The sequence below is a fragment of the Pararge aegeria genome, chromosome 10, assembly GCF_905163445.1.
Source record: "Pararge aegeria chromosome 10, ilParAegt1.1, whole genome shotgun sequence".
Lineage (NCBI taxonomy): Eukaryota > Metazoa > Arthropoda > Insecta > Lepidoptera > Nymphalidae > Pararge > Pararge aegeria.
Window position 1 is genome coordinate 14,730,994 of NC_053189.1, and position 27,474 is coordinate 14,758,467.

The window sequence follows — 27,474 nt, forward strand, 5'->3', positions numbered from 1 at the left end:
GACATCAAAAAATCACAATGAAAAATAAGATCTTATTCATCATTCATATTTTTTTCTCTTAGTTTTTGAAAGGCAGTGTAGATCTATATCTTGCCGGCTCTTCTCGGTAGAGTATGCCTTCCAACAGAGTCAGTATAAACAGACAGACCTTACTTATGCTTTGAGACTTTCATATAGTCAACTTCCATTAAGCCTGTAGGGATGAAATTTCATCACCCAAATATAAGTTCGCTGTCCGTCTTGGGGAGTAATAGGTATTGGTTTCTACTGAAGCGCTATCCTGTACGATTCTACTTAGCATTACCTTACACGTTTTCTTGTCTTTTGAATCTGAGGGAACATCTTAGACACACTTTGAAAGCCCATTTTGCAAGCGTACGACAGAAACAAGTAGTTTGGTATACAGGGTTGTAGAATATAGATATCCAGATAGCGGATGGGTAGGGGTGAAATTCATTCCTGAGGTTGAAATGTGTATGAAATAAATTAAATGGAACAATAATAGTAGGATAGGATAGGTATAGAAGACCTATTCATTCTACCTCAGGATAGGCGTATCGATCGCAATCCCAGACATAACGGCTGCTATTTCTAATAAATGTATTATTGGACGATAGACATAAGTATCACCAGCCTTTTTACTCCTCGTACTTTAGTTGTTAGATTGCAATCGTAAAATGTAGATCTTTGCGCTCGTAAAGTAACAACGGTTAAATATTTATTTGCTTGTATAAAAGTGGAGACGACAACGAAGCTCTCGGTGTTTCTGTGATTTATTGACCGCGTTCAAGTGGAAATTTGTTTATGAGAAGTCTACTTAACATTTATAATTATGTCTGTGGAAAATTGTCTTTTAAAAGTACCTATAATTAGAACTGGCCATTATAATTTTTAGAAAAAAATAACGGTAGGTTAAAAAAGTAGTAGTAGTATCTTTTTAAGGGTCGATCGATCGAAGTTTTTTGAAAAAAATAATAACCTGTATCTACCTAAAAGGTAACAAACGAACGCATAAAATGAAAACTCAAATCACGCGAACGCACACACACTCATAGGCACTCGCTTATATGTGAGTGTGTGTTCCAACCTCAGACCTTAGACATTCAGACCTCATTGCTTTCCAGCAGTCATGATTGCAATCAAGCACTGGCTTATTGTAATTTAAAAAAAAAACACTAACCTTGCGTCTTATTCCTTAATGAACTATGTGAGATCGGCACACCTCTACTTCCGCTACCGTCAAACCTTAAACGTAATATAAAATAGTAGTATATCTGATCCGACGCAAATAAAAAAAAAATTGTGAATGTGGACTTATAAAGAACATTCGTAAATGGAGTGTTGACGAGGGTCGAGGGCGGTTCAGGGTGGAGTCAATAATGGAAAGAGACTGGTGGCAGCTGACACCTCTTCGTGAGCTATACTCTGTGCCTGACAGTTTAGCGGCTCTCGATTCACGGGTTTGTAGATATTTGTGTCTGTCTATTCTTTTCACTTACATTTTCATGTTTGATAGAAACTTGTGTATTTTTATAGGTAGGTCTGGGCCCGGATTGAAAATCATTTCATTTGGCGATTTTTGAAGGTACATAGTATTGACACAGTCGGGACTTAGACACAATGGATTGTGGAGAAAAACATAATAAAAAACAAGTGAACTAGGCTTATAAGGTTTTCTACACTGTTAATCTGTCTAATGTCTACGATCTTTTTTTATGAAATAATATTCTTAAAATATCCTCATGTCATTGGTTTCACCCTGAAATAAAAAACTGATAGCTATATGATTGTTTTCGAACTACCATTTTGTCGGTAAAGCGCCTTTGATCGATAATTTTACGTCCACACTAAGAAACGTGATAGAATTAATAAATACGATTAAGTATCTTATAAGGACGCACGTTCGTAGTACGATAAAAAAATGCTAAGTAGTGGGTATGAAGGTACCAAGCCCGTTACCTGCACTCACGTCATAGCCACGCCTCCGACTTCGATTAGTTCGAAATTATTTGTATGCTTTAGACTGTGACCTCAAGAGCGGTTTTTACACGCGCTCGCTGCGATTGCGGGGCAGCTGTTTTATTTCTAAACTCACGAGACCCGGTTGAATGGAATCCGAAGCTGCGTTTGCGACCGTCGCGTTGTTCGCAAACTTGGCGTGCGATAGTCGCTAGACTGGCTGGCTGTTGCTAGGCTGGCTGTGACTATGACGGCTGCAAAGCTGTTCAGCTAGTTCTCATACCACCATGGAGACACCAGAAACAAGCGGTTGTGTTACCTATACTTACTTCACAATAGAAATTTAAAAAGACGGTCTAATAGGTTTCGATTATATTCACTGATTCATGAAGGGGATCGTTATGACCTATTTAAGCTTGCGGGCAAACGCAGCTAGCTGCTACAGCGGCACCAGCAAGCAACAGCTATCCACTTAACACTTCATGGCGTGGGTGGAGTTCGCTCCGTGAGTTCTCAGCCATACACTATGCACTGCATAGCACTATTAAGCACTGTGTGTACTATACAGTATCATCAATGCTAACGCCTTTAGTGCGTATTCACAGAGAACTCGCAAGAGTCTGAAATATTTTCCGATAAAAATACCTACAGTATGTCTGTTTTGTCAAAAAGTATCTATATAGGTACCCGACATTTTAATAAGTTTGTTCTAAAATGTATAGAAGCGTACCCAAATTATCTTTTTCTAACGAAGCCTAGAAAACCAAACGGGCTTAAACAAAATAAATGAACTTATGTCGGTTTCCAAGTTTAAAGCCCTAAGATCGACTTATAATTCGCGGACCATTTTCTGTATAGTCGTAGGAGCTTTTGTAGTTTCAAGCGTGCCATTTTGTTATTTATAAAACTTCTGTAAGTTATTATAATAGTATATATAAGTATGAAATAGGTACATACTCTGTGATTCCGTCTTTCTTCCTACTACGGTTCATAAGATAGTCAGTCAGTCGGTTTAGTGCAATACTTATGCAAGCATACACAAAACTGACAAACGATTAGGTATACATTTATACATTTTCTTCTATAAAGAGAAGATGTTGCCCACCTACTAAACATACGATAGTAAAAGTCAGTATAACTAGTAATATACTGAAATATAGATAGGTACGCCTGCGTACGTAATCATAATAAATCGAACACTATTAATTATTAATAGCTGGTAGGTAACAAATGCGTCAATAAAATCAACGTTATGTAACTGATTTGTACTTCCAACGTGGTTGTAGGTACGAATCATGCGGGAAACAAAACAACATAATTAATAGGTGAGAAGGTAAAATATGGATTGGATTACTCATTGGTGGTGTGGTTAATAGCAGCTGACGATGTATGGTTTTACCGTTATCTAAAATCTGTTCTCGGTGCAAAAGAAGTAGATTACCAAAGACTAACTAAATTAATTATGTTACCAAATAGAAAATTACGATTAAAATTATTTGATTCAAGGAATTATGCATCTAAATATTATTTTTGATTATTAATAAAATAATCATTTACTTACGGTTTTTATAAAAGTAAAGTGATATTTATTACAAAATCTGGAATAATTTGGAAACTAAGAACATTCTACGTGAACCTCATAAATCGTCCAAGAGCTAACTAAATTGGAATAAAAATCAAATAGGCTATTTCGAAGATAATATTAATTCAAAATTCATTTATTTATTAATTCAAAATTCATTTAAGTAGGCCTAATACAAGCACTTTTGAAACGTCAAGTCTGTCCGTGTGTAGTGACCACCGGTTCGTAAGGCAGGCATTAAGATAAAATAATTGCCAGTATCTTCAGTGTTGCGTCAAACCCCAAACTAAAATTGCAAAAAATGTTGCTAAAATAATTAAATAGGTACGAATTGGTTGGTTGTACTGAGATCTTGTGACAGAGCTCGTCCAATGATGTGCCGCCTATTTCTGCTGCCATGCACCCAAGGCTCAGGTTGATGGACACAGGGCGGACACTTTGTGGGAAGTGTTTCTTGCGTGCGCTGCCAAGTGTTACTCTGTTAATAGGCGAAAGTTTTATTATATGAGCCATCTGCTTGGTCCGACAATTGTTATAACTTTATACAAAAACAAACTTCCAATGATACAAGTACCTGCTCAGGGAAAAATAGTCGGGAAATGCACATTGCGGGATCCGACGGGTCACGTAGGCAGGTATGCCGTATGATATAGAATTAAGTTATCAATTAGTATTGAAACAAAATGTTTCCATTAGCATATCCGCCATATTCAGGCCAATGACCATGCGTTAACATAATTATTGACGAGTTTCCGTTTTCATTATGACTCAATGCTCAATGTTTATCGTTTAGAATATTGCTTTCATACATTTCTGTAATATCTTACAAACTTTTGTTTTGGGTGTATGGGGCAAATAAAATGTAAACCTCAGTAAACCCTACCCAAAAGTAAATTGTCACTTAAAATCAGATCACAGCCAAGCGCTATCTTGTTATGATAGATGTGTCTCTGAAGTTCCATTACTGGTAATTTTCTATTACCTGGTAATACAAATATTTATTTATTTTATACTAATCTTAATATATATAAATCTCCTGTCACGATGTTTGTCCGCGATGGACTCCTAAACTACTTAACCGATTTTAAATTAAATTAGCACACCGTGAGCTGTCTGGTCCAACTTAAGAGATAGGATAGCTTAGATCTTTAATTATAGTCGCAATTTTATTTTATTGCAATTAATTAATTGACAGTCGCATGTTATATATACTACTACACTTATTTAAGGCTTAGCGATACTGAATACTTTAAAAACAAAATAAAACGCAGAAAAAGTCGCGGGCAACAGCTAGTAAACTATATATATACTGACGTATAATCATTATTAAACAAGGGTACAGTTTCGCAATAGACGATATAGATAGATGGCTGGCTAGACACACACAGCCAATAATTTAAGCATAGAATATAATCTATTTAAAAAAAGTACTTATCATGGTTTTCCTTTTTTTCCAGGGTATGGCGTTCACAATTGAGGAGCGCCAGGCGATGGGCATCCACGGGCTGCTGCCCCCGAGGGTAAAGAGCCAGGACGAACAGGTGCAGCTGTGCAAACTGTCCATCGAGCGTTACGAGGACCCACTCAACAAGTACATCTACCTAATGGGGCTGCTTGTGAGTACCATTGTTTCTTCAGTTTAATTCCAAAACGTTGTCCTTCATTTTGACCAATTTGTCTATCATTTAGTTCACTGTGTGTCATTTCATCAACTCAGACAGATGAACCTGTTTGCATTTCGAAATTGATGCAGGTTTTAAATGTCGACACCCCGGCAGAGGTAAGTGCTGTAGCTTATATTAAGTAAGAGTCGGGAGCAATTTATAATTTCTGAATTTTCTCTGGTCTGGTCTAATAAGAGGTTTCGCCCGAAGCTAGACAACTTATACTATCGACAAAAATGTGCGGCAAAGCGATCACGATGCTGCGTAGAGGCCGATTAGGGATATGTGTTTACTGTAATACCCTCAACAGGTTAGTCTGCTGCCATCAGACACCTTTTTGGGCAGATAACACAACAACCTAAACAGGAAATGCAATGTTTTCAGGGTTCATATTTATATGCATGTTTATGAGTTTCTATATTTTATTATTATTATTTTATTTAACTCTTTATTTGTACACGACTATGAAGTTAGGAAAATAAAAAAAAAACAATAGAAATACAAAGTAGAATACAAAAGGCGGCCTTATTGCTTAGAAGCGATCTCTGCCAGGCAACCTTTGGATTAGGACAAGATGAGCGAGAGCGGTATAATAATAATAGCGGTGTAATATTTTATCACTAATTTTAAATGCCGAACAGATTGATTTTGATTTCTGATAAGGTATCGTTAGATTAAAATATTATCAGTAGGAGCAACACTGGCTAATATTTTTTCGAAAAAAAAAACACTTAATGTGCGACGTGAAAATTCCTTCTGGGTTAAACAGTAGTTTTTGGAGGTTAATATTTTTTAATTAAGTATAAACCTAAATATTAAAACGTTTGTAGTCCCTTTGTGTACGTAGTTACCAACGCAGTCTAACAATTTATATGCTTATTAAAGCGTTACGTCTTGGAGACTGGTACTATGAATGCAAATAGCATCTCAAATCTTCTATTAATGTCGCGACGTAATGACGGCATGTATTTTATAGCTGTTTACTGTTTAATGGTAGAGATTTCTGATAAAGATACGCTTGTTTTAAATCATACGATAAGATAAACATAAATAGTTTACCCAAAGCACTTTACTATACCAACTTTAATAAACATGTTTTAAATTACCTATTAGAGGCATATAGGTACCTAGTAGAAGTGTACAGCCCATTCTAAAATACATTAAGCTAGCTTAAGCCTGCGATTTTATTCGCGTTTGTCGTAGAACAGTTTATTGTCCCGGTCTAAAACCTACACTATGTATGAATGGAAGCGACAAAATCTGTTCGCTCTTACGCCGTAATAAAAGTTTACGGTTTTAAAATACATGGGACAAGTTCCAGATGCCTTTAAAAAAAAACGAAGGTCGATGAACTTTAATCCCTTCAGTGTCTATAGAATTGTTACGAAAAATGTTTGGATTATTAACTCTCTTCTCTACTCTTGTGGTTAACATTTTTTTTTAATAGTAATTATTGACGGTTCAAGCAGATGGTCCACCTATTGGTACATTCTACAAAGAGCCGCCCTGTGTCCATCAAACCGACACACGCTCTTCAGACTGCTTTGCGGCAGAAAAAAGTATCGCGGCAGGACGAGATATGTCTCAAGAAGCTCTAATACCAAAATTTCAGGCTGTTTTTTTATTTACAGGACCGCAATGAACACTTATTCTACCGCTTTGTTGGAGAGAACGTAGCCGACATGATGCCTATAGTGTACACCCCGACCGTCGGGCTGGCCTGCCAGAAGTATGGCCTGGTGTACCGACGCCCGCGCGGCCTTTTCATTACTATTAACGACAAGGGACACGTTTATGATATCCTCAAAAACTGGTAAGAGTTTTTTGCTTGCCTTATTTATATATATATATATATATTAATATCTAATTGAGTATTATGTAAGTTTATAATAGCATAAATATATATCATAAATATCTATTCTAGTATATCTACATTTATATCGGTATTTTTGTAGTTATTATGTAAAGGTTGTATGTACCTATATTCATGTAAGTTTATTTTTTTAACATTATGCACCATCCAACACAACTTTCCACCTTTTTATCGGCTTCGCACGCTCAGGTTGCCTTTAAAAGATGACTTTTAGGGATAAGGCCCCCTTTGCACCCTAGCTACTAGTACTATTACTGTTTTCTTTGTGTTTTTCTAATTGTGCTGTGTTGCATTAAATTTTTTCTATTATATTCTATTCTATATTTGGGACTTCAACTTGAACACGGTGTCATGTTGTCTTACGACGTCGGATAAGGAAGCCAGAATCAGTATTCTGACACCAGAGTATAGCCTGCCAAAATGAACAAGCTAAATAGGGCTGTTTGTTGTTTCAATTACTGAGATTTCTAACATCTTTTATCACTTCTTTGTACCAAGAGCGAAGTTCATTAACAATCACGGCGTTTTCAAAAAATTATAAAACACATCTACATTCGGTATCTACCTCTATTAACCATTTACAGTAGTAGGCCATTGACCCTTGGTATAAAGGGAAAATTGATTGTGAAATACAAATTACGGGATCGAAAGGGACACAGAAAATAAATTGATTTCTCGTAACGATCTCTCGTCTGTCTGCGTTACGTATAACATGATATCACTTTCCGAAAAGGTGCGAAACAAACTTGTTTACGAAAAACGTTCTATGGCGTCACCGGAACTCCTCAGCAAAATACAGTATACCTACCTATGTTATGACGTAGATATGTGATGAGTGAAGCTCACTATGCGTAGCTAGCAAATAGTTTCCTCTGTTTAGATTTCCATGGGGTTTTTATAAATTTTGCGTTGTATTGATGTAATGTGTTGCTAGCATAACAGGAAAGTAGATAATGTGCACGTCATTCTTTAACAACAAGCTATGATTAATGATTTAGGCAATGTGGTCACATTTAAATGTGCTACAGAGATGATTATTTATTTTATTCACTTTAGTGCACAACCGAAAAAAAACGGTTTAGGTACGTTAACGTTTAAAACGGACCTACAACAGGAGGTAGGTACAACCATCGAAGTTTATTTAATTGCATGACACATTATGTTATAAAAATTAGATATTATACTATCTATTAACCTACCTACGTTTTTTTTTTGTTGTCGACTTTTTTTGTAGTAGGTACTTTAATTGGTAGTTATCTTTATTAAAGTAGATTTAATAGTAGTTAAGTATTTTTTATCTTGAAGTTTACGCGTTTTTTCGTACGAAAAATCTTAAGTGAAATAGATATTTCTATAAATGTTTTTTTTTAATAAGATATCCAAATAGCATGTAGGGAACCGTACTTGCAACTAGCAAATCGCAGCTCGGGTGAGCTGTCAATTCAGCTGAACAGAACCAGCTGAATTAGCGAAACACGCGAGGCGATGTTGCCAGAGAAATGCGGGTTCGAATTCTAGGGTTTCGATGCTACATATCACGTGACAAAAGTTTATTTACAAATATGTTAGTGAAAAATTTTAAAAATAAATAGCTACTCCTATATGCCGTGTGTGTGGACGGCAGATCAAAATACAGTTGTCCCTTTTCTTCCCGAGGGTGTCGTGCGAGGCGAGGGAATATAACGGAGAGCGGGCAGCAGTGTCCTCTGTGCTACTACTGCAATCTACTGCGATCACCAACCCGCCTGCCCAGCTGGTTGATTATGGGCAAATATTCCAGTTGGGAGAGACCTTTAGTCCAACAGTGGACTGTAATAGGCTTTTAATGATGATGATGATGTATGTTTAATTTTGCGTAATAACGACGTGAGTTGTTACTAGGCAATAGCTTGAAGTATATATTTTGTTGTTCTTAAGAGTTATTGAGACCTTAAACCAACCACCTTGCTCCAATACGGACGGGCTGAAGATCAGGACCCACAGAGTTTAAAAAAAAAATTCTAGACTGAAAACCCCAATACCCGATTTTAACCCGATCCAAGAATCGCACCTAACCTATCCTAACCACTAGACCATGAGGCACACCACGAATCATCGGTAAAAGTGACTGTACCAACACTCATACACTGCCATTGAATGCTATCTACATTAGAAATATCAAGGTGAAAAATCCCTTTTTTCATATCACCAGGCCGGAGTCAGACGTGCGAGCGATTGTGGTGACCGATGGTGAACGTATCCTGGGACTGGGTGACCTTGGCGCGTGCGGTATGGGCATCCCCGTTGGCAAGCTTGCATTGTACACCGCGCTGGCGGGCATCAAGCCGCATCAGTGCTTGCCCATCACACTCGGTAAGCTTTAATTTTTTAAAGCTATTGAATAATTCATTGGTTCGTAAATTTTCGAAAAATTCGAAATTTAAAAGCATATTAGGACAGTTTAAGTAGCTCCCTAAAAAGACTTCAAACGCGTGTTATTGAAGCAACTTATTAGCGGTACGATCATATCATCCCATTACATGCCCAATACAGGACACTGGCCCGATGCACATACACATTACATACCGAGGCACCGGTCTACTCCCACAGTGAAAATTGTTTAGGCCGTAGTCCAAGCTATCCAAGCACGGAGTAGTGAACTTCACACGCCTTTGAGATCATTGTGCACAGCTCTCAGGTGTGCTGGTTTCCTCACGATGTATTTCTTCACCGTTATTAAGTGATATTTAATTGCTTAAACGCACATAACTTAGAAAGTTAATGGTGTGGGCTGGGGTTCGAGCTCAGCTCCTCCAAGGTGAAGCCGGAGCCCTATATTTATACAATAAATTCGATGTTTAGAGCACAATTGATCATATATATATAAAAGACTAGTTGGAAAGTTTAACCTATCACCCCAAACCGATGGTGTATTGCTTTTTCCTGAGATAAATGCTTAGGAGGAAAAACTGTTAACTTATTATAAAAAACACAGTGACAACCATAGCATCAGCTCTGTTTACATTTAAGGTTGAATGGGGTAAATACTCGCTTAGTACTATGGCCCTAGATAATATTAAAATAATTAACCCACGTTCATACGCACGCTCATACCTAGACCTGCCCGTGTAATTTGTTAGGGTTGTAATTTTTTTTTTTGGTTTAGTACTTCGTATCAACATTAAAAGAAATGTTTATTGAAATAATAATAATTTTTCTAAATCTACTCCATTTAAGTGGCCTCTTTACAATCATCAATTATTTAACATAACTTCTTAAATATACTAGGATAAAATTTTGGGATTTGACCACGATCCATGAAACTGGGTTGATATATCGACAAATCCCACCCACGAAAATCTTAGATCTTTATTTAACATAATGCTTTGTCCTGTCAGACGTGGGTACCAACAGTCAGACGATGCTGGACGATCCGTTGTACATCGGTCTGCGCCAACGGCGAGTTCGCGGCGAGGCCTACGACGAGTTCATCGATGAATTCATGCAAGCCGTCGTGCGTCGCTTCGGACAGAACTGCCTCATACAGTTCGAGGACTTCGCTAACGCGAACGCTTTCCGACTACTGGAAAAGTACCGTGGCAAGTGAGTACAGCTGTTCTGATTTTTCAGGTTACATAGAAGGTTATACTGCACGTGCAATAAAATACCGGTTGTCTCTTTTAAAAGTTCAAAGTTACTACTGTAAGTGAAAGCTTAAAGAAAAGTTCTGTTAAAGTATTCAGGATTACCTACGTAGGTAAACGATGAAAAAAATACTCTTACTTTTTAAATAATTTCAAATTACAATATTAGATGGACATAACAAAAAGAACACCTGGCTTAGTTTGTTTTGTATTTATTCTTAGCCCTGGGCGCGTTTTAAAACTTTAGTTTTAAGTTTACAAATGCAAATGTAGTTATAGCCATCACTACTCACTATTATGTACACACTTGGTATATATAATGAACGCATCAATCGGTTTCTAAGGACATCTTACCGGAACGCAAATCGCTTGGCGGCACGTCTTTGTCGGTAACCAGTCAGGGCCGAATCCTCCCAGAATACCAGACCAGACAAAATTCAGAAATTATAAATTCCAAATCAATCGAACCCGAGTCCTCCCACTTACCGCGCACTGCGCAATTTATCGCAGGTACTGCACCTTCAACGATGATATCCAGGGAACGGCTTCAGTCGCAGTGTCCGGTCTACTGGCCAGTCTGCGTGTCACCGGCAAGAAGCTGTCTGACAACGTCATCGTTTTCCAGGGTGCTGGAGAGGTACACACTGTTCTCAGTTATTACCTTCTTAAAGAAATTGAAATTATCCAAAATTATTCGATCACAATATTGTGTTTATGTCAGCTATGGAATGAATTCCAACTAAATAAGCTAACGTGATATACCTTACCAAGCCAATATAGTATAACCAAGCATAAAATTACAATTCAACTAAAATTTGAAAGCTATTTAATTATTTAATTTCAATAGTTTTTAGATAGTAGGTACCGTAAGATTTTCTGCAATCTTGCAACCATTTCAATAACTTGCTAAGAGTTTAAAGGTTAGGTATAGTTTCGTACAAAATCTAGAATTTCTTATTATAAAAATATCATCAAAAGCAGGCGTCATCATCATCAACGGCCTGATATTTGAGCCTATGCCGAGCATAGCCTTCCTCTCTCAACGTAGTCTTCCGACTTCTTAGTGATTTCGTTCTTGGAGACATTGCTCTTGCAACATGTAATGTTTATTTTGTTTCTTTCTAGGCATCTTTAGGTATCGCGGAACTCTGCGTGATGGCTATGAAGGCGGAGGGTACGCCGGAGGCGGACGCCCGCGCGCGCATCTGGATGGTGGACTCCAAGGGACTGATCGTCAAGAACAGACCTGAAGGTGGACTGAACGAACATAAAGAAAAGTTCGCTAAGGACTGTCCTCCCATCCGCACGCTAGCCGAAGTTGTGAATATCGCTAAGCCTTCAGTACTCATTGGTAAGTTGTATGGCTTTTTGGGTACGAAGAATGGAATGCCAAAATCGTACATACACAGAAGATAATTATCTAAAGCGTGCGACCCGATTATTTTCACCGGGCTACAGAGTATATTCTATGTCTGCATCCAGTTAGGCTACCAGGCGCACCACGAGAAAATTATGTCTACCCATTATCTCATCTATCTCCATAGAAAACTACGCGTTGCAAGCTATCTCTATGCGAAGTTGTGTCAAGATCTTCTTTCTCATATCCAGTCGAATTTTCGATTTGGTGCTAGGCAGCATCTGTGCTACAGGAAGGGCTGTTTAATTCTCCAATTGATCAAACCAAATGCAATATAAGAGACAATAAAATCAAGATGAATAAATGTATCCTTAATAGAAGTCACATACAATAAAGAAAGATCAGATGGGTGAGGCTGTTAGACTGAGTGGACTGGACTCTGAGGACTTATTTATATTCCGCAACAAAATTGCGCAGCTTTAAATGTTCAGTAGTTGTACCTAGAGCTTTTTGTGCCAGGGCCTGTCCGGGATGTTCCCCTGATATGACGCCAAGCAAAATTTCTTGTGTAACGCTCTGAAGTGCGTGGTTGCCGGTACTGGCACTCAGGTTTATGAAAGTACACTTTGTAGTTCAGGTGTCCTGTCCACCCTGCGAAGTATAGCTCTGTTTATAGGCGATGGTTTTCTACCTACCATCGGCCAAGATTATAGGATCTGTGGATACTTATAATTTTAATCTGCAACAGGTGCTGCAGCTATCGGCGGTGCGTTCACACCAGAAATCCTCCGTGCTATGGGTGACAACAACGAGCGACCCGTCATCTTTGCGCTGTCCAACCCCACCAGCAAGGCTGAGTGCACGGCTGAAGAAGCCTACTCGAACACTGATGTAAGATTCCTTTTATTACTTACTGGCACTATGGCTGTATTACTTAGTGGATGGCTTTGGGATATTCAGATTGGGAGAGAGAAACAGAGATTTGGGTTTATCAAGAACACGTCTTATCAATTGAGTAGGCATATTATTATTTTTACTCTAACAACAGAGTTCGTATTTTGAAATACATTATTAATGTCACTTAAATTAATAAATATTTAGATGGCAGATTGAATTTAGTAGTTGCTACCCATCTGAAGATTTTGGATTAGATTTTATGCCACTAGTGGTAAGGTTGTTGACTACGGGCCAACAATAGTAAGATATTGTCCAAAACCGTGTTTCAAAGCCTATCAGACAAGATTGTTATCACTCGTTACTGTCGCATCCAGCATTGAAGCAACTCTTAAGCTTTTAGCCTCTCTCCTATGTGACAGGATAAGTCCAGATGACAGGTATATATCGTAAAAGTAGTTGTAGGTATACAAATCGCTGAAATAAACTAAACTGTCTACTTTATGGAAAAGGATAACACCAATAATAGGCTTGCCGATTTAGTTTAGAAAGTAGGTACCTATACACCATCCAGTTATACTAAATAACCTTATTTGTGCATTCCTGATTGGAAAGATCTTTTTTTGGTTTAGGAACGCGCTATCTTCGCTTCCGGTTCTCCATTCCCTGACTACCGCACAAAGGACGGCCGTGTACTGCGACCCGGACAGGGCAACAACGCGTACATTTTCCCCGGACTCGCGCTCGGCATTCTATGTGCCGGACTTGTGGACATTACCGAGGACTTCATGCTGCTCGCTGCGGAAGTGAGTTGAGAGTTATGAATAGATTTTATAGTTGTATAGAGAACTTTTCTTTAAATTATTAATTTGAATTACATATTTGTAGTTATTAGTTGAAATAGAAACACATTCTCTGAAAATATCAAATCTGTTCCTACTCGAATAAATAAGAGTATATCAAATACGTACCTACCTGTACGTGTATGGTTCATGATATACGTGAACAACTATGTGACAAGTGTTTTTGGAAAACTTATAATGGGCACTTCATGGGTTGACTGTATTGTAGGTAATTTTAATTTTTCAAGTAGTTAATCTTGGACCAATATCAAAAATGTATTGATTGAAATAGGTACCTAATGAATTGAATTGTAGGAGATTGATTTCACACTGCACTACGATGCTTTTACTATTTACAATCTTTTTTTCTTTGCTGTTTTCCCTCATCTTTGTGTGTAAAGCCATAATTCTGGGTTTTCGACATTTTAATAAAACTTTTTTCCAGGCTCTCGCTGAAGTTGTATCGCAAGAAAATCTGGACCAAGGAAGTCTGTACCCGCCCCTCGAAGACATTCAAGAATGTTCAATCAAAATCGCCAAGAAAGTCATAGAACATGCATACAAAACCGGTGAGAACATTGAATCTTCTCAATAAATTCAGCTTAGATACCTGCCTACTGAATTTTTCCAGAACATAGTAGATTGTCGAAAAAAGAGTACATATAAAGTATAAGTGTAGATTGTAGGTATATGTAAGTTCCTCTGTTCCATCATTTTTTCTAGATTTGAGCGTATGAGTTTGGTACATATCCCATATCATCATCAGATAAGAACCATAGTATTTTGAAGATTAATATGGTGAATGTGTGGTCTATAATTTTTGTACTTCATTCATCCATACTGCGAAACTATGTTCGTTTGTCTGTTCTTACTTCACGCCCTAACTAAGCAAACTTATTTGTTTTAGAGTTAGTTGCAAGGATGGAGAGTAACACGCGATAGGACAGTCTTATAGGCTTATTTGTCACAATCTCTTGAAGCACCTACTGAAGTCATACCACGTTTTTTTAAATATCCATTTTAATTTTTTTTACAGGTAAGGCATCAGTCCAACCTCAGCCAATCGACACGGAGGCATTCATCCGCGCTCAGATGTACAACTCTGTCTACTCACCCGCTCTGCCGCCAGTCTACTCGTGGCCTCACGAGGATCACAATGGCCCTAGAGTACAAGCCATGTAGACTACCTACCAGCCAAAGAGTATACTAAACTTATAGCGCGCCTATCGTCTTATGTTACCCTGGTATTAGTAATCTAATACATGGAATATTCTAAGCTACCATAATTTTTTATATTCAGGACAAGAAATATTTATATACCTATATAAGGCCTACACGGGGTTTACTTATAACTTATCCGTAAAATAAAAATCGTTTTATTCTGGATATCAAAATGTATATGAATATAATAATAGGTTCTTGTATTATGTATATTTTGACGTTGAGACATTACAAATGGAATACCTAATTTAAAGATACTTATTCAATTTAAGGAGGATATATCCTTGGTTATTATGTTATGGGATGCTTAGTACTTGTTGCTGTTACTCGAATAATAATTTTATATTAACCCAACAATTAGATAAGTTTGAAGTTTTCAAGATTTGTGTTTCAACTAGTCACAAGAGTGACCAAAATACACAAATTTTTGAGCAATAGCGGCGATTTATTTAAAATTAAAGAAAGGATATAACACTTAAAAATGTTACTTAATTCAATGCCTAATTAAATGTTACCAATGCTTAAAACAGAACAGGTGGGTAATTTCTAGATGTCTAAGCTGATTGCAAATTACTAGGCGAGCCGTAACCGATGAACCGGATTTTCATTGCTATTCTGATGACTTCACCAGCAATCTTTTTAGAAATCGAATTAAAAATAATTTTGCCGCGTGTGTGAAATGCTCGGCTGAAATGCGAAAAGCATTAATCTTAGGAGTTTAAAAAAGTTTTGGCACTTCTGCCAAACTGTGACGTGAAATCTATTTTCATTGTGATATGATGACGTGATATATTTTTACCTAAGTATTTATTCAAATGTTTTAAATTAATTTGAAACAAAAATAAATTTATTGCACGTCAACAGAATATAAAGAAATACTGCGACGTGTACGTAGGTTTACATTGTGTAAGTGTGATGAAAATTATAAGGAAACCCAAGAGATCAATAATTTGTAACTGACTAGGCTATTCGACCTTGCCTATTTCCTAAAGATGACAACAGTGAACATTCCAATTTTTCAAAGATGAAAGTTGTAGGAAAAAATAATACAGGACGATATTTGAATCAGAAACGAAACTTTTCTTGTGTTGTATGAAGGAGTTTTTGTGATATTATAATTGAGGAATTAAAGAACTAACAATTATAAAAATGCATTGATGATTGGAGTTGGTTTCAAAATTAATTATATTTTTGGTTATTAACTTATTACCATTTATTTATTTTATTAAATATCTAAATAATTTCAATGATGGAACGCTGTAGGTGTATTTTACAAAACATGTTATATTTATTTGACGCTAAATGCAATTTCTATTTACAAAAAAAAGATGTATTTGTAAATGATGAAATAAAATGGCATGAATTCATAATATTCGACTTTTTTATTTATCCTTACCCTTAGCGCCTGTTTCACCGTCTACTCACAAGTCCCTAACCATAAGTTTTGTCACTTTCTTACTATATGATTATAGACAAAATATGTGAATAAGCTATTCGAGATACTTATCAGAAGGTGACAGACCCTTAATAAAAAGAAAGAACGTCATTCGCATGTGCATTTCTATACCTATGCAATCTATCCATAATCTTTTGATTTATTACTTCACAACGTTGTCTTGTCAAAAACAATCTATACAATTTTTATCAAATAACTTATTTGCTTAGCAACTCAATTACAGATAGTTGATTTAATTTAATATAGAAATTTGGGAAAAGCTCAGATACAGGACCTAGACGAAAGCAAAATATCTTCGTTTTCTGTAGGTAGGTACTACCAATTATTTAAGAATCGATTTGACTGGGTCTGGGTGTTTATCTCTACATTATAAGTATTTATGTATAATGTATATTATTCAAAAATATTCACAAATATCCATAACACAAGCTACGCTTACTTTGGGGCTAGATGGCGATGTGTGTATTGTCGTAGTTTATTTATTTATTTATCGTTCAACTAGAAACACTGGCTGTTGAGTGTGGACGAACGAAACCCTTTAAAACGAGGTCGATAAGGTAATTTTTTCTATGACCTAACATTATTTCGATACTGGCAAACTGCTCGTGCAAATCTGAATATAGAAATGGTTCCTGCGAGAAAAACACTGCTGCCACAATGAAAATGTCATAATTGTAGTGTAGTCTTATTAAATAATTAAAATGTCGAATTGCATCGTCAGTCAATATAATCTGCTTTGATCGTTTTACACTTGTGTCTTTCGTTGTAAGCCCGCTGTACCCATTGTTTTTATAATTTTTTGAGAAGCCTCCTTACCTAATATTATAAATCCGAAAAGTTTCTTGTACAATATATCTGTAGTAGTCCCTGCATACAGTGCGCGACAGGTCAACATGGCACAGCATATATTCGTTCATGTTCGCTGCCAACTTTTAATAATAAAATATGTAAAAGATCACAAACTGAAACGTGACTATCAAAAAGTTTATTATTTTAGAAATCTTAAACTGGGCTACATAAAAGCTCAAAACAAATTGGTACCTCTCGAATTAGATTTAAACAAAGATAAAAAAGCGTAGTTGATGGCCACCATAGTGATGTTGATTATATGGTGCCTTTCCAATATAGTTGTGACCGCGTAAAACCACAAATGTTAAGCTTTATGGAACTTAATTTAATATTGTTGAATATTTATTATTTAAACTTCTACAAAAAGACTTCTAGAAAATTTCTATAAAAAATAATATTACTTTGATACAGATAACTAGATACTGTTAACATTATGGAAAAAGCTTATTTAAAATGGCTTTTGGTAACAGACTTACGATTTCTTTCTTCTTCTTTCTTCTACGATTATGACAACATTAGCCTATGGGAATTTATGAGAAACTCTCTATACAGCTTACACTGTGTAGGACTGAACCTTACAAATAGCAAAAATAAAACAGAAAATCTCACAGACCAACAGTCTTTATTCAAGTAGTTAATTAATTATTTTATAAATACAAATTGAGAAGTACCGATTCACAACAAAATAAAGCCTATATTACGCAGTTCAATTTATATCACTTATCACTTCATAACAAATGTACATGTATGTATAGTCGAGCCGGTCGCGGTCCGGTCCGGTCCGGCCGCTGCGATGCGGTCAGGGCACGCTCAGGGCCCGGCGTGGCGCCGGGTGGCTGCGCGTGTGCCTCACCTGCTGAGCGAGTGCGAGCGCTCACGTGACCCCGAGCTCTCACCGTTGCACCGCGCGCGGTCATTGCCTGCACAACAAAAAAATCATGTTTATTGTAGATAAAGCACTGACCCCTCTATTAACACTGGACTGTTGTTGTCGCTATACAAATGAAACCTTAAAAAGTCCCCATTCGAAGCGCCAAAATGTGAGACACTATAGTCGTAAAAATGTAATAGGCCCGTTTTGACACTTGTCATCGCGACGTAACTAGTTATGCAACCATAAGACTCTGTACTCGATACTCACGATAAATCAATTCAAGTTTGTATCAGTACTTGATTGATATTATTATGTATTGTAAAGTGTTCGTTCGTTCAAAGTATTCCTTTAACTTCTCAACCAATACGCGTGACTGGCTGTTGATTATACGTCCACTTGTCAACATGTTGAAACAGAGTTAGTACCTACTATATAAAAACAAACACAAAAATCGAGTCAAATCACTATGTTTAAATTAATGTCCAAAATAGAAGAGCCATAGTTAACGTAATAGTAAACATTATATATCAAACTTAAACGAGCGCACAGTCAACTTTACAAGATGAGGAACGAAAAACTGCGCAGCGCGCGCGGGGACGCTTCAGTCATGTGCCGCTTGGTCAGATACATCATCTCAGACTCATTATTTAGAACCCATTTTGAGAACCAAGCTCATTCTTTGCAGTAAAGATAACTACACATTATTTAATTTCGATATTCAGTAAAAAAATGGTTACAGCTCTAGTATAAAAAAAAAAAGACTAAGAACGTAACTGTTTTCGGAACGTTTAGCAACAATTATAAATTGCATGCTACTATGAAGTAAGCGCAAAAAGAATACTCGCGATATATTCTTTCATATTATTTAACGTCCCAAAAAAATTTACGTATTTTTTAAAACACTGTATGTAATTGATTTTTATTTTTTTGATTCTTTCAGTTTTGTTCCAAGTTACATTCTATGGTCTTGCACAAATGTCAAAACGGGCCTATTACATTTTTCCGACTATAGTATTATTACTTATAGATATTTGATTACCGACGAACTGACATTATAGTGTTTTAGCAATGAATTAGAAATATTAAAGAACAGCCCTAAAACACAATAGTCAAATAGCTTGAGCGTGCCAATTCGCTTTTAAAGTTCACATTTCCTTAGTACATTAAAGAGTTACCACCTGATAAGTGTTTTATTGGAATTATGTGTGTCATTGTTGAGCAAAATCTAATAAATAAAGTTTTATGCAAACAATTTGCATCAATGATTGTACTAGCGTGAGTTGCTGATTTAGAATTACACTAGAATTTACAGCTTCCAAACTTATAGCGCCTAAATGGCGTCAATCAATTGGATTCACAAATAAAGAGACAACTGCCTGCCCAGTGAAAATAATAGGAGTCGGGAATGTCACGTATCATTTTCAACTGTCCTACACAGTAACGGATCGACCTTTAGTGTGCGTGACACTCGAGAAATGGATTTATTTAATATCTGTTATTGCGACTATTAAAATCAGTCAATAGTTATATGCCTATGTTGGTTCGCGAGAGCCTTTAAAGTATGAATTGTATTTGTTGTAACAACTTAAATTATTCCACAACACAGAATGTCTAATTTTATCAAAAAAATATTGTGAAAATTTGCCAAATTGATACAAAATAGTACAAAGGAGAATCAAATATTATTCGTATTTTAGACTAAATGATATGATTTAAAAAAAAGCATGAATAATGAGTACATGCAAATCTTCAGTAAATGTTTCATCCTTATGATTATTAAGAACAATGCAATAATTCCAATACGTAATATCACTTCTAGTAATGAAACAAAATATGATCATTAAAATTTATTTTTATCTTGTTTTGCGCTTAAAATAATGCTGCGTACAGACAGGTGCATCTATTCAAATTGATTAACAAATGTATTAATATATAAATATATATACAACAATCTAATGCGTATCTTAGCCGAATAAACAGAATGTTGGATAACTAAAATTAATACATGATTTTGAGAGAATGAGAGAGTTGAAATTAGGATGTGAGTTAGTTTTAATGATCAAATTTTGCTATTCATTAAGAATAAAACATTTTATTATTAAAAGAAAAACTAAAAAAACACATTATTAAATATTTTTGAATAAGTGTTATATACTACAAACTGTAAGCGAAGTTTTGTATACAATCTGGACAGTTAAGATCAACATAACATGTTGCATCATGTGTTTGAAATGGAAATAAATATGAAAATGTTGAAAGCGTCTAAGAAGATAAAACAGGCCTGACCTAAGAAACGATGGCCTTGTAAACTGGAATCCTATAACAAAGAATCTTAATCACACATTGACGATTTTACCCGTCCCCTAAGCATAAGCAATATACATGAAAACAAAAAGTTTTTGGGCTGACTAATTACGTACGTAAATATAATTTGTAGAAAAAATATGAAAAGAAATATTAATTTATTAACTTTATCAAGAGACAAGTGGCAAATAAGTGTGGGTTTTAGACGTCTGCGAATATCTAATTGCTTTATAAATATATCGTTCGTATATAGCTTTTCCTTTCGATTAATTATCGGTATACTTAATAGCAATAAAATAAAACCTAAAAAAGGTATTTTTTTAAGATTTTAGCTTGTAAATAATTTATTAAAGTGGTACCTGCACTTTAATTTTGACATTGAGATAAGGTAAGGTACTGTGTACTACCGAAGTAACTAATGATTAAACAATGTAATGAATATTTAGCTAATAAATACACTAAATAAAGATCAAACAACTAATTAAAAATCAAACTTTGTATATTACAACTAAAGGCGAGGCCTAAACGCGACATCCACCCTGCGTTCAAGATTGCGTCAAGTGTACGCAAATTTAACGCCGCTATGGACGCAGGTTGGACGCGGCAGTGCGGCCCACGCTTAAATGATATGACGTGCCTGCGCTATAACTAAGATGGCTCACAATAAAATAACGATTTCTGGCAACTTTTCACACGTACACAGCTTTTATTTTTTTACCTGGATCCACAACGGTTGCTAGAATCGAATAAAAATTTCTTTTGTAATTTCGATTATAAATACTTTTCTAAATTACACATAAAGGATATTAATATCGAGCTACGGTTTTGAGGGGCACAATTTACTATAACAGTATAAAGAGATACAGTACGTCAACATCTTTGATCACTTCCGAGTTTTTGAATATTTTTCCACTATTACATAATCGATAACAAGTTATCGACGTAGCATCGTCGATAACTATTATATACAGGTTACACCGTCCTGATATATCCGATAGATATTGTTAAACCGAGTAGTACCAATGGAGTTATACGTTATATCACTGACTAACTCACCTAGCCTCTGGTGTACTGGTAGTTTGCTGAAGAAGGGGTGTTTGAGCGCGTCGCGAAGCGTGATGCGTTGCGTGGGGTCGTACTCTAGCATGCGCGCGATCAGATCGAATAGCTGTCTGTGTTCTTCACTGTTGCCTTGCAGGTACCTCTGCAAAGAAAACACAAAACATAAATTTTAAAAATCTGTGAAAACATTTCGACTCGACCATTTTCAACATGTTCTACTACGGACAGACTTGAATCTCGTGATAGACCAAAACATTTTAAATAATAAACGGTTTAAAAGGTTTAAAAATCAGAAGTTCTCAGTTCCAGCCTAGAGAAAAATAAAATGTCATGGTCTTACTCTGACTTACTGTGATAATAATCGTTAAGATCAGAAATCGCTGAAAATCGTTGAAATGCGCTCGAGAGACGCTCTAAAACTATCTCTCCTATAGGAAGTGAGTGGTTGGTGGGCTATGTAGGAGGATAATTATGTTGATAGTATATTAATGAATGTGTTTCTACTGCATCAAAGGTGCAAAGTGACATTTTCGAGATCGAGTCCATAGCCTACTGTAAAGTTAACAAAAACAACTTACCGATAATGGTTTACAATTCTCTCTGACGTATCGGCCAGCCGACGATTTCTCATCCCAGTCTAATTTGCTATGATAGAAATACTTTGTTCTCGTTTTCCTTGCCATTCTGAAATGAAATAGCATCACATAATAAGCATAAAGTTCAAGGGTAACAGTTGTGGGAATCAAACGCACGGCCTTGGACTCAGAAAGCAGGGTCCCTGCCTACTGCAACGGGTTGATAGTGCTCACCTGCAGGGGATAGGCCCCAGGATGCGTTCCATCATGGCAAGGTGCTCGCGGTTGTCGTGCGTCTGGAACAGAGTGTTGCCCTGCTGCAACTCGAACATGATGCAGCCAATAGACCACACGTCGCACGGCTGAGACCATCCCAACTCTGGAATATACACATGATAATTTTAACAACCGTTTTAACATCAAGCAAATCAATCATCAAGAACTTTGGATCTATATCTCTGAAACCTTCAGATTATTACTATATCGTTTTACTGGCGGTCGTTAGTGCATATACTTTAAGCTTATTATATAAAACGTACGGTAAAGTAATCAAACTAAAGATCGAACGTAGACCAACCGTCAATGACACCACTCGTTTTGTTATTTCAGAATCTTGAGTTTTGTATTGCACACTTCTTTTGAATGTCTATCTATATAATTATATTTAATGAGTGGCCCCTATTCTATATTGAAAAAAAAAATACCAACTAAGTAATAAAATAGCAATCTGCACTTTTGACCAGTGATGGATTGCAACCTAAATAAAACCTTATTCTAAAAGGAGACTCGAACACTTAAGTATTGAGTTGCCGATGATAATGATGATGACCACTATAATAGTTTCTGCACTACATCTATCCCTCCAATAATATACAGAATTGAGAGGTAGTGCTTTTTGTGACAGAGCTCATACAGGCACCTCTTACTACCGCCATGCTTATTTCAGCCGCTACGCAGAGTTGTTGCAATGCTGCTTTTCTGTGGCACATGAGGTTTAACACTTACGCCTGAGGTTCATGGATACATGACTGCACGCTGCAGGAAGTTTTCCTTGCATGCCCTGTTTATAGGCGATGGTTTTGCATTCACTATCAGCAGTGGCGTGCATAGAGGTTATGCACAGGGTGTGCAGACGAAATAAGAAAAAAAAAATTAAGAAAATCTCAGTACGAGTTATAAAAAACTTAAGAATAGGCATTGTAAGAGTAATATAAAACTTAGCCATAAGTATTTTTAAATCGTACTGGAGATTTTCTTTATTTTATATCCTCTGCATACCCCGTGCATACCCTCTATGCACTATGCAGTGACAATCAGGTGAGCATCAGCTTGGTCCATCAATTATTAGTATTAAAATAATGCGATACTAATTACAAGAACAGTAACTTGCAGTGCCGTATTGTTGCCGTGTATTGACATATGAGAATACACTTGTCACCTCCCCTCTTTCCGCGGGTGTCGTACGACGCGGTTTTTGGCAGTTTTATCAAATCCATGCCCCTAATCGATTTCTTCACGACAACGGAACGGAACTAAATCGTCTAACGGAACGTCCGTCCCTGGTCAAAGCCTCCCACCAGACAAGAGAAAATTCAGAAATTATAAATTCTCAAAATGCCCTTGCCGGGAATCAAACCCAGGACCTCCCAAGGTCAAAACATCGACTAAGCGAAAATAGCGGAGGCAGCCACCTCTGTGGTACTACTACAAGTACTGCAATCACCAACCCGTCGTGATGCAGACCAACGCCAGGATTTTTAAATAAATAAATATATTACAAGATATTTTTATTACGGCCAAACAAACTCCCGTTCAAAAGAGGCCTTTAGTCCAGCCGTGGACTGTTATAGGCTATTGATGAGTTGATGATGATAGCAGTAATTTACCTAATATAACCTCGGGCGCTCTGTAATGCCTCGTCGAGACGATTGTGCTGTGATGTTCGTGGTCGAAGGTTGCGCTGCCGAAGTCGATGAGACGCACGTCACTGCGCTTTACGCGACGCATTTCATGCTTCTGGGGAAGATATCGGACAACATACATTATTAAATGCAAATCTTGAATCTACACCTGCGTTACGATAATAAAACGAATAAAACGACAACTATCATGAATTGTCGTTTTATTACATTTTAGTACTAGCGACACCTGCCCAGGCTTCGCACGGGTGCAATGTACATAGCATTATGGGGGAGTTTGGAATACAATCTCGTAATCCATAAATTTAGTCTGTCTCGGAAGGTTAAGCGTTTGTAATGTAAATGGACAAAAAAAATGTTTATTACGACATAAATTTACACAAGTACAAACAGCACGAGCTACTTTGTTTTAAACTATGCAAAGATTATGCACCTAATCTGATATATAAGAGGAATGTACAGTACCCAAACCAGTTGACAAGGCTAAGGGCGTGAAGAATCTATATACTGTGTATCAATGTATATACTTTATATCAATAAAAAAAACTTGAAAAAAAAGGCCCCGGTTGGTTAAGTAGCGTCGATTTAGTAATCGACGCTACTTTACCAACCGCTTACCATGTTCGACACGCGGATGCAGTAATACACGCGTTCGTAAAGTCTAAACTTTTAAACTAATATTATAAATGCAAAAGTTTCTATAGATTTCTGTTAATTAATATTATAACGCTAGAATGCCTCAGCGAATCCAGGTTATTGAACACAGAGATAGATTATAGTCTGTAACAGTACATAGTAATATTCCAGAAAAATGTACTGTTCTTGTGGTTTTTATTTTCACCGAGCAAGATATCGAAATTGTTTATTGTTTGTAGTTCAACAAAGGCCTCAACACTTCTGCGCGAATGAATTCGTGTTAAACAAAAAGTGTAAGTATTATACTAAAGACAGGGGAAAACAAGACTTTTGTTAGTTATGTCTCTGTAAATCAAAGATGGAAAACAAAAGTTTCACACTTTACAGTGTTCATCATGTCCAACCTAAGTAAGTTCCCACTAAAGGGCACGGGTCTCCTTCCACAATGAGAAGGGGTTAAGGCCGCCAGTGTGATAGACACACTGGCCCGATGCGGATTGGTGGACACCACACGCGTTTGAGGATATTATGGAGAACTCTCAGGCATGCAGGTTTCCTCGCGATGTTTTCTTTCTTTAAAATTCAGTGTTGCGTGCTGAGATTCGAACTCGGCCCCTCGAAAGTGAAGTAGAAATCCTACCCACTGGGCTATCACCGCTTTTCTCACTTTCATTAATACCATTATAATCATCGTCATGGTACCTTAAGAATTTATTGCCTTTGTCTGTGTTGTGTTATCTGTGGTTTTTACCTGGTTTATAAAAATTGAATTGCATTCTACTAACGAAAGATAAAACACTAAAATAACGTACCTTCTTAAAACTATTATATACACTGACAACTTCATAGTCGCTATCAACAAACAGGATGTTCTCGGGCTTGAGGTCGGTGTGCGTGAGTTTGTTGTCGTGCAGGAACAGCACGCTGTAGATGAGCTGGTAAGCGATGTGCCGGACTTGGTCCAGGGGGTATGGTTGATAGTTGTTGTCTTTCTGCAACATCAAATCACAATTAATACTAATTAATGCCGCCCAATGCTCCTGATTGTATCAATTAGGCATTAAATCTGATTATATTTAATTCATGGAGATCATCTATTCTATCATTATATATTCTTAGTACCCATAACACAAATTAGGCCTACTTTAGAGCTAGATGGCGATGTGGGTATTTTTGTTATATATTTAGGATTTGAGTATCTTTATATCTTGTTTCGTTTTGTTTTAACAGGATGTAATCAAATGTAACTTGTGTGTAAGTTCGTTTTCACGGTTCAGTTGATAAAATAAATATGACCTCAATGAAATAAATATAATCCGATCTAATACATAATTGAAAATATGTAAACAAACCTACTGTATCGTTTATGCAGTAAAATCAGTAGTTTATTAGTCATCAGTATAGTTATAAAATCTGTAATATCTAGAGTAGTGCTTACAATTTTATTAAGTTTCAATGCTGTTTTTCTATCCTCTAAAATCAACGTCATGACTACTGAGACCTTCTTTATCTATAATCGGTTTTCGCTTCAGTGACCACTGTTTACGCCGCGCCGCAATCACAGGTTTTACTTATAAAAGTTTAATAAATATATATAACGAATGACAGGTTGATTTATAATACAGTGACCACCAGTTACATAATGAATGAAATTTAATTACCTTTTTTATAATTAAGGCCGTTTTTACAAAACTAGCAATTATTTTTTACATTTTGCTATCAGGTAAACAACGCCAATTAAATAGGTGCGCGAAATGTAATATTTTCATAGATATTCTTCTCTCAATAATTACAAATCGTTTAACCTAAACGTAAGAATATATCGTCAATAAGGTTTATCGATGTTGAAATACCGTTCAGTACGTATCCATTGTATCGGCTGTTATATTTTTTGTATTAAAACAATCTGGCCTCGAAATAAATTATTATTTTCATTTAAATGTTGCTATCTCGCTTCGAGTAGTACCCGTAGTCCGTGAAGCGCGAACCTTAGATTTATGAATAATAGTGTTAATTGAAATTTATTATTTCTTTTATTAAAAATTTCGAGTAGTGACGACATACGCAGTAATTTAACTCTGGATTTTTTTTACAATTTCTGGATTTTAGTCGTAACATTAATAGTATCTGTATGTGCACTGTGCAATTACTGTTCTGTTAAAAATATTCTTATAAGCCACACAGAAACGTAAACAGACTTATGCCTTACACGTCTATTTACGTTTCTGTCGCAATCGCAAGACAATAGTAGTACTGAATAGCATAAATATTTCACGAAAACTCTGAAGTAATTTCTACGGTTACTCTTATGACGTTTTCGAACCCTACGCTGAATGTTCTCCATGAAAGAAGGTTATATCTCACTTGAGTAACGGAAAAATAAATCTATATTTCTGTAATCGGAACGAAGCATATGTATCTTAACAACCGGCGCTCAGAACATAACGAGTACATAAGAGAAAATTAAATCTAATAATAGGAAAGGAAAACGTGTTACTCACCAGGAAGTCAAATACACTTTGTCCAAGCATCTCAAATGCTATACACATGTGTCCGTGGTACTCGAACCAGTCTAACATCTTAACACATAAACTGAAACAAACAGAAAATTCGCATTAGTTATATACTTATAAATTATTAATAAACCTAACTCAAGATACATGTAACTACTACAGTTGTTATAAGACTGACGTGAAAGGCATATACTAATTTCGGCATCGACGGTAGGAGAGCGTTAGCTTAATTGGATTGTCACAGAGTAGCAGGTTCAAATCCTGTCGGTTC

The 27,474-nt window shown here is 36.4% G+C and overlaps 2 protein-coding genes across 6 annotated transcripts in view; one reads left to right on the plus strand and one right to left on the minus strand.

Moving 5' to 3' along the window:
• The window catches only part of LOC120626720 (NADP-dependent malic enzyme-like), a 29,731-nt gene extending 13,686 nt beyond the window's left edge, over positions 1–16,045 (plus strand). The window contains exons 3-12 of the mRNA XM_039894367.1: positions 4,999–5,157; positions 6,837–7,018; positions 9,270–9,430; positions 10,456–10,660; positions 11,212–11,338; positions 11,827–12,052; positions 12,807–12,949; positions 13,585–13,758; positions 14,240–14,363; positions 14,831–16,045. Coding sequence (XP_039750301.1) covers positions 4,999–5,157; positions 6,837–7,018; positions 9,270–9,430; positions 10,456–10,660; positions 11,212–11,338; positions 11,827–12,052; positions 12,807–12,949; positions 13,585–13,758; positions 14,240–14,363; positions 14,831–14,976 — 1,647 coding nt within the window. The 3' untranslated portion in view covers positions 14,977–16,045. The remainder of the gene's footprint in view (positions 1–4,998; positions 5,158–6,836; positions 7,019–9,269; positions 9,431–10,455; positions 10,661–11,211; positions 11,339–11,826; positions 12,053–12,806; positions 12,950–13,584; positions 13,759–14,239; positions 14,364–14,830) is intronic.
• A 1,878-nt stretch (positions 16,046–17,923) lies between these two features.
• The window catches only part of LOC120626689 (dual specificity protein kinase CLK2), a 112,101-nt gene continuing 102,550 nt past the window's right edge, over positions 17,924–27,474 (minus strand). For 4 of the 5 annotated variants that reach the window (XM_039894311.1, XM_039894310.1, XM_039894306.1 and 1 more), the window contains 7 exons: positions 27,192–27,282; positions 25,503–25,682; positions 24,022–24,151; positions 22,370–22,514; positions 22,139–22,244; positions 21,555–21,702; positions 17,924–18,240 (listed from right to left, as the gene is read on the minus strand). In XM_039894311.1, coding sequence (XP_039750245.1) covers positions 18,170–18,240; positions 21,555–21,702; positions 22,139–22,244; positions 22,370–22,514; positions 24,022–24,151; positions 25,503–25,682; positions 27,192–27,282 — 871 coding nt within the window. In that variant the 3' untranslated portion in view covers positions 17,924–18,169. Of the gene's footprint in view, positions 18,241–20,480; positions 20,512–21,554; positions 21,703–22,138; positions 22,245–22,369; positions 22,515–24,021; positions 24,152–25,502; positions 25,683–27,191; positions 27,283–27,474 lie in introns of all 5 variants that reach the window. The other variant, XM_039894307.1, reaches the window with a different exon arrangement.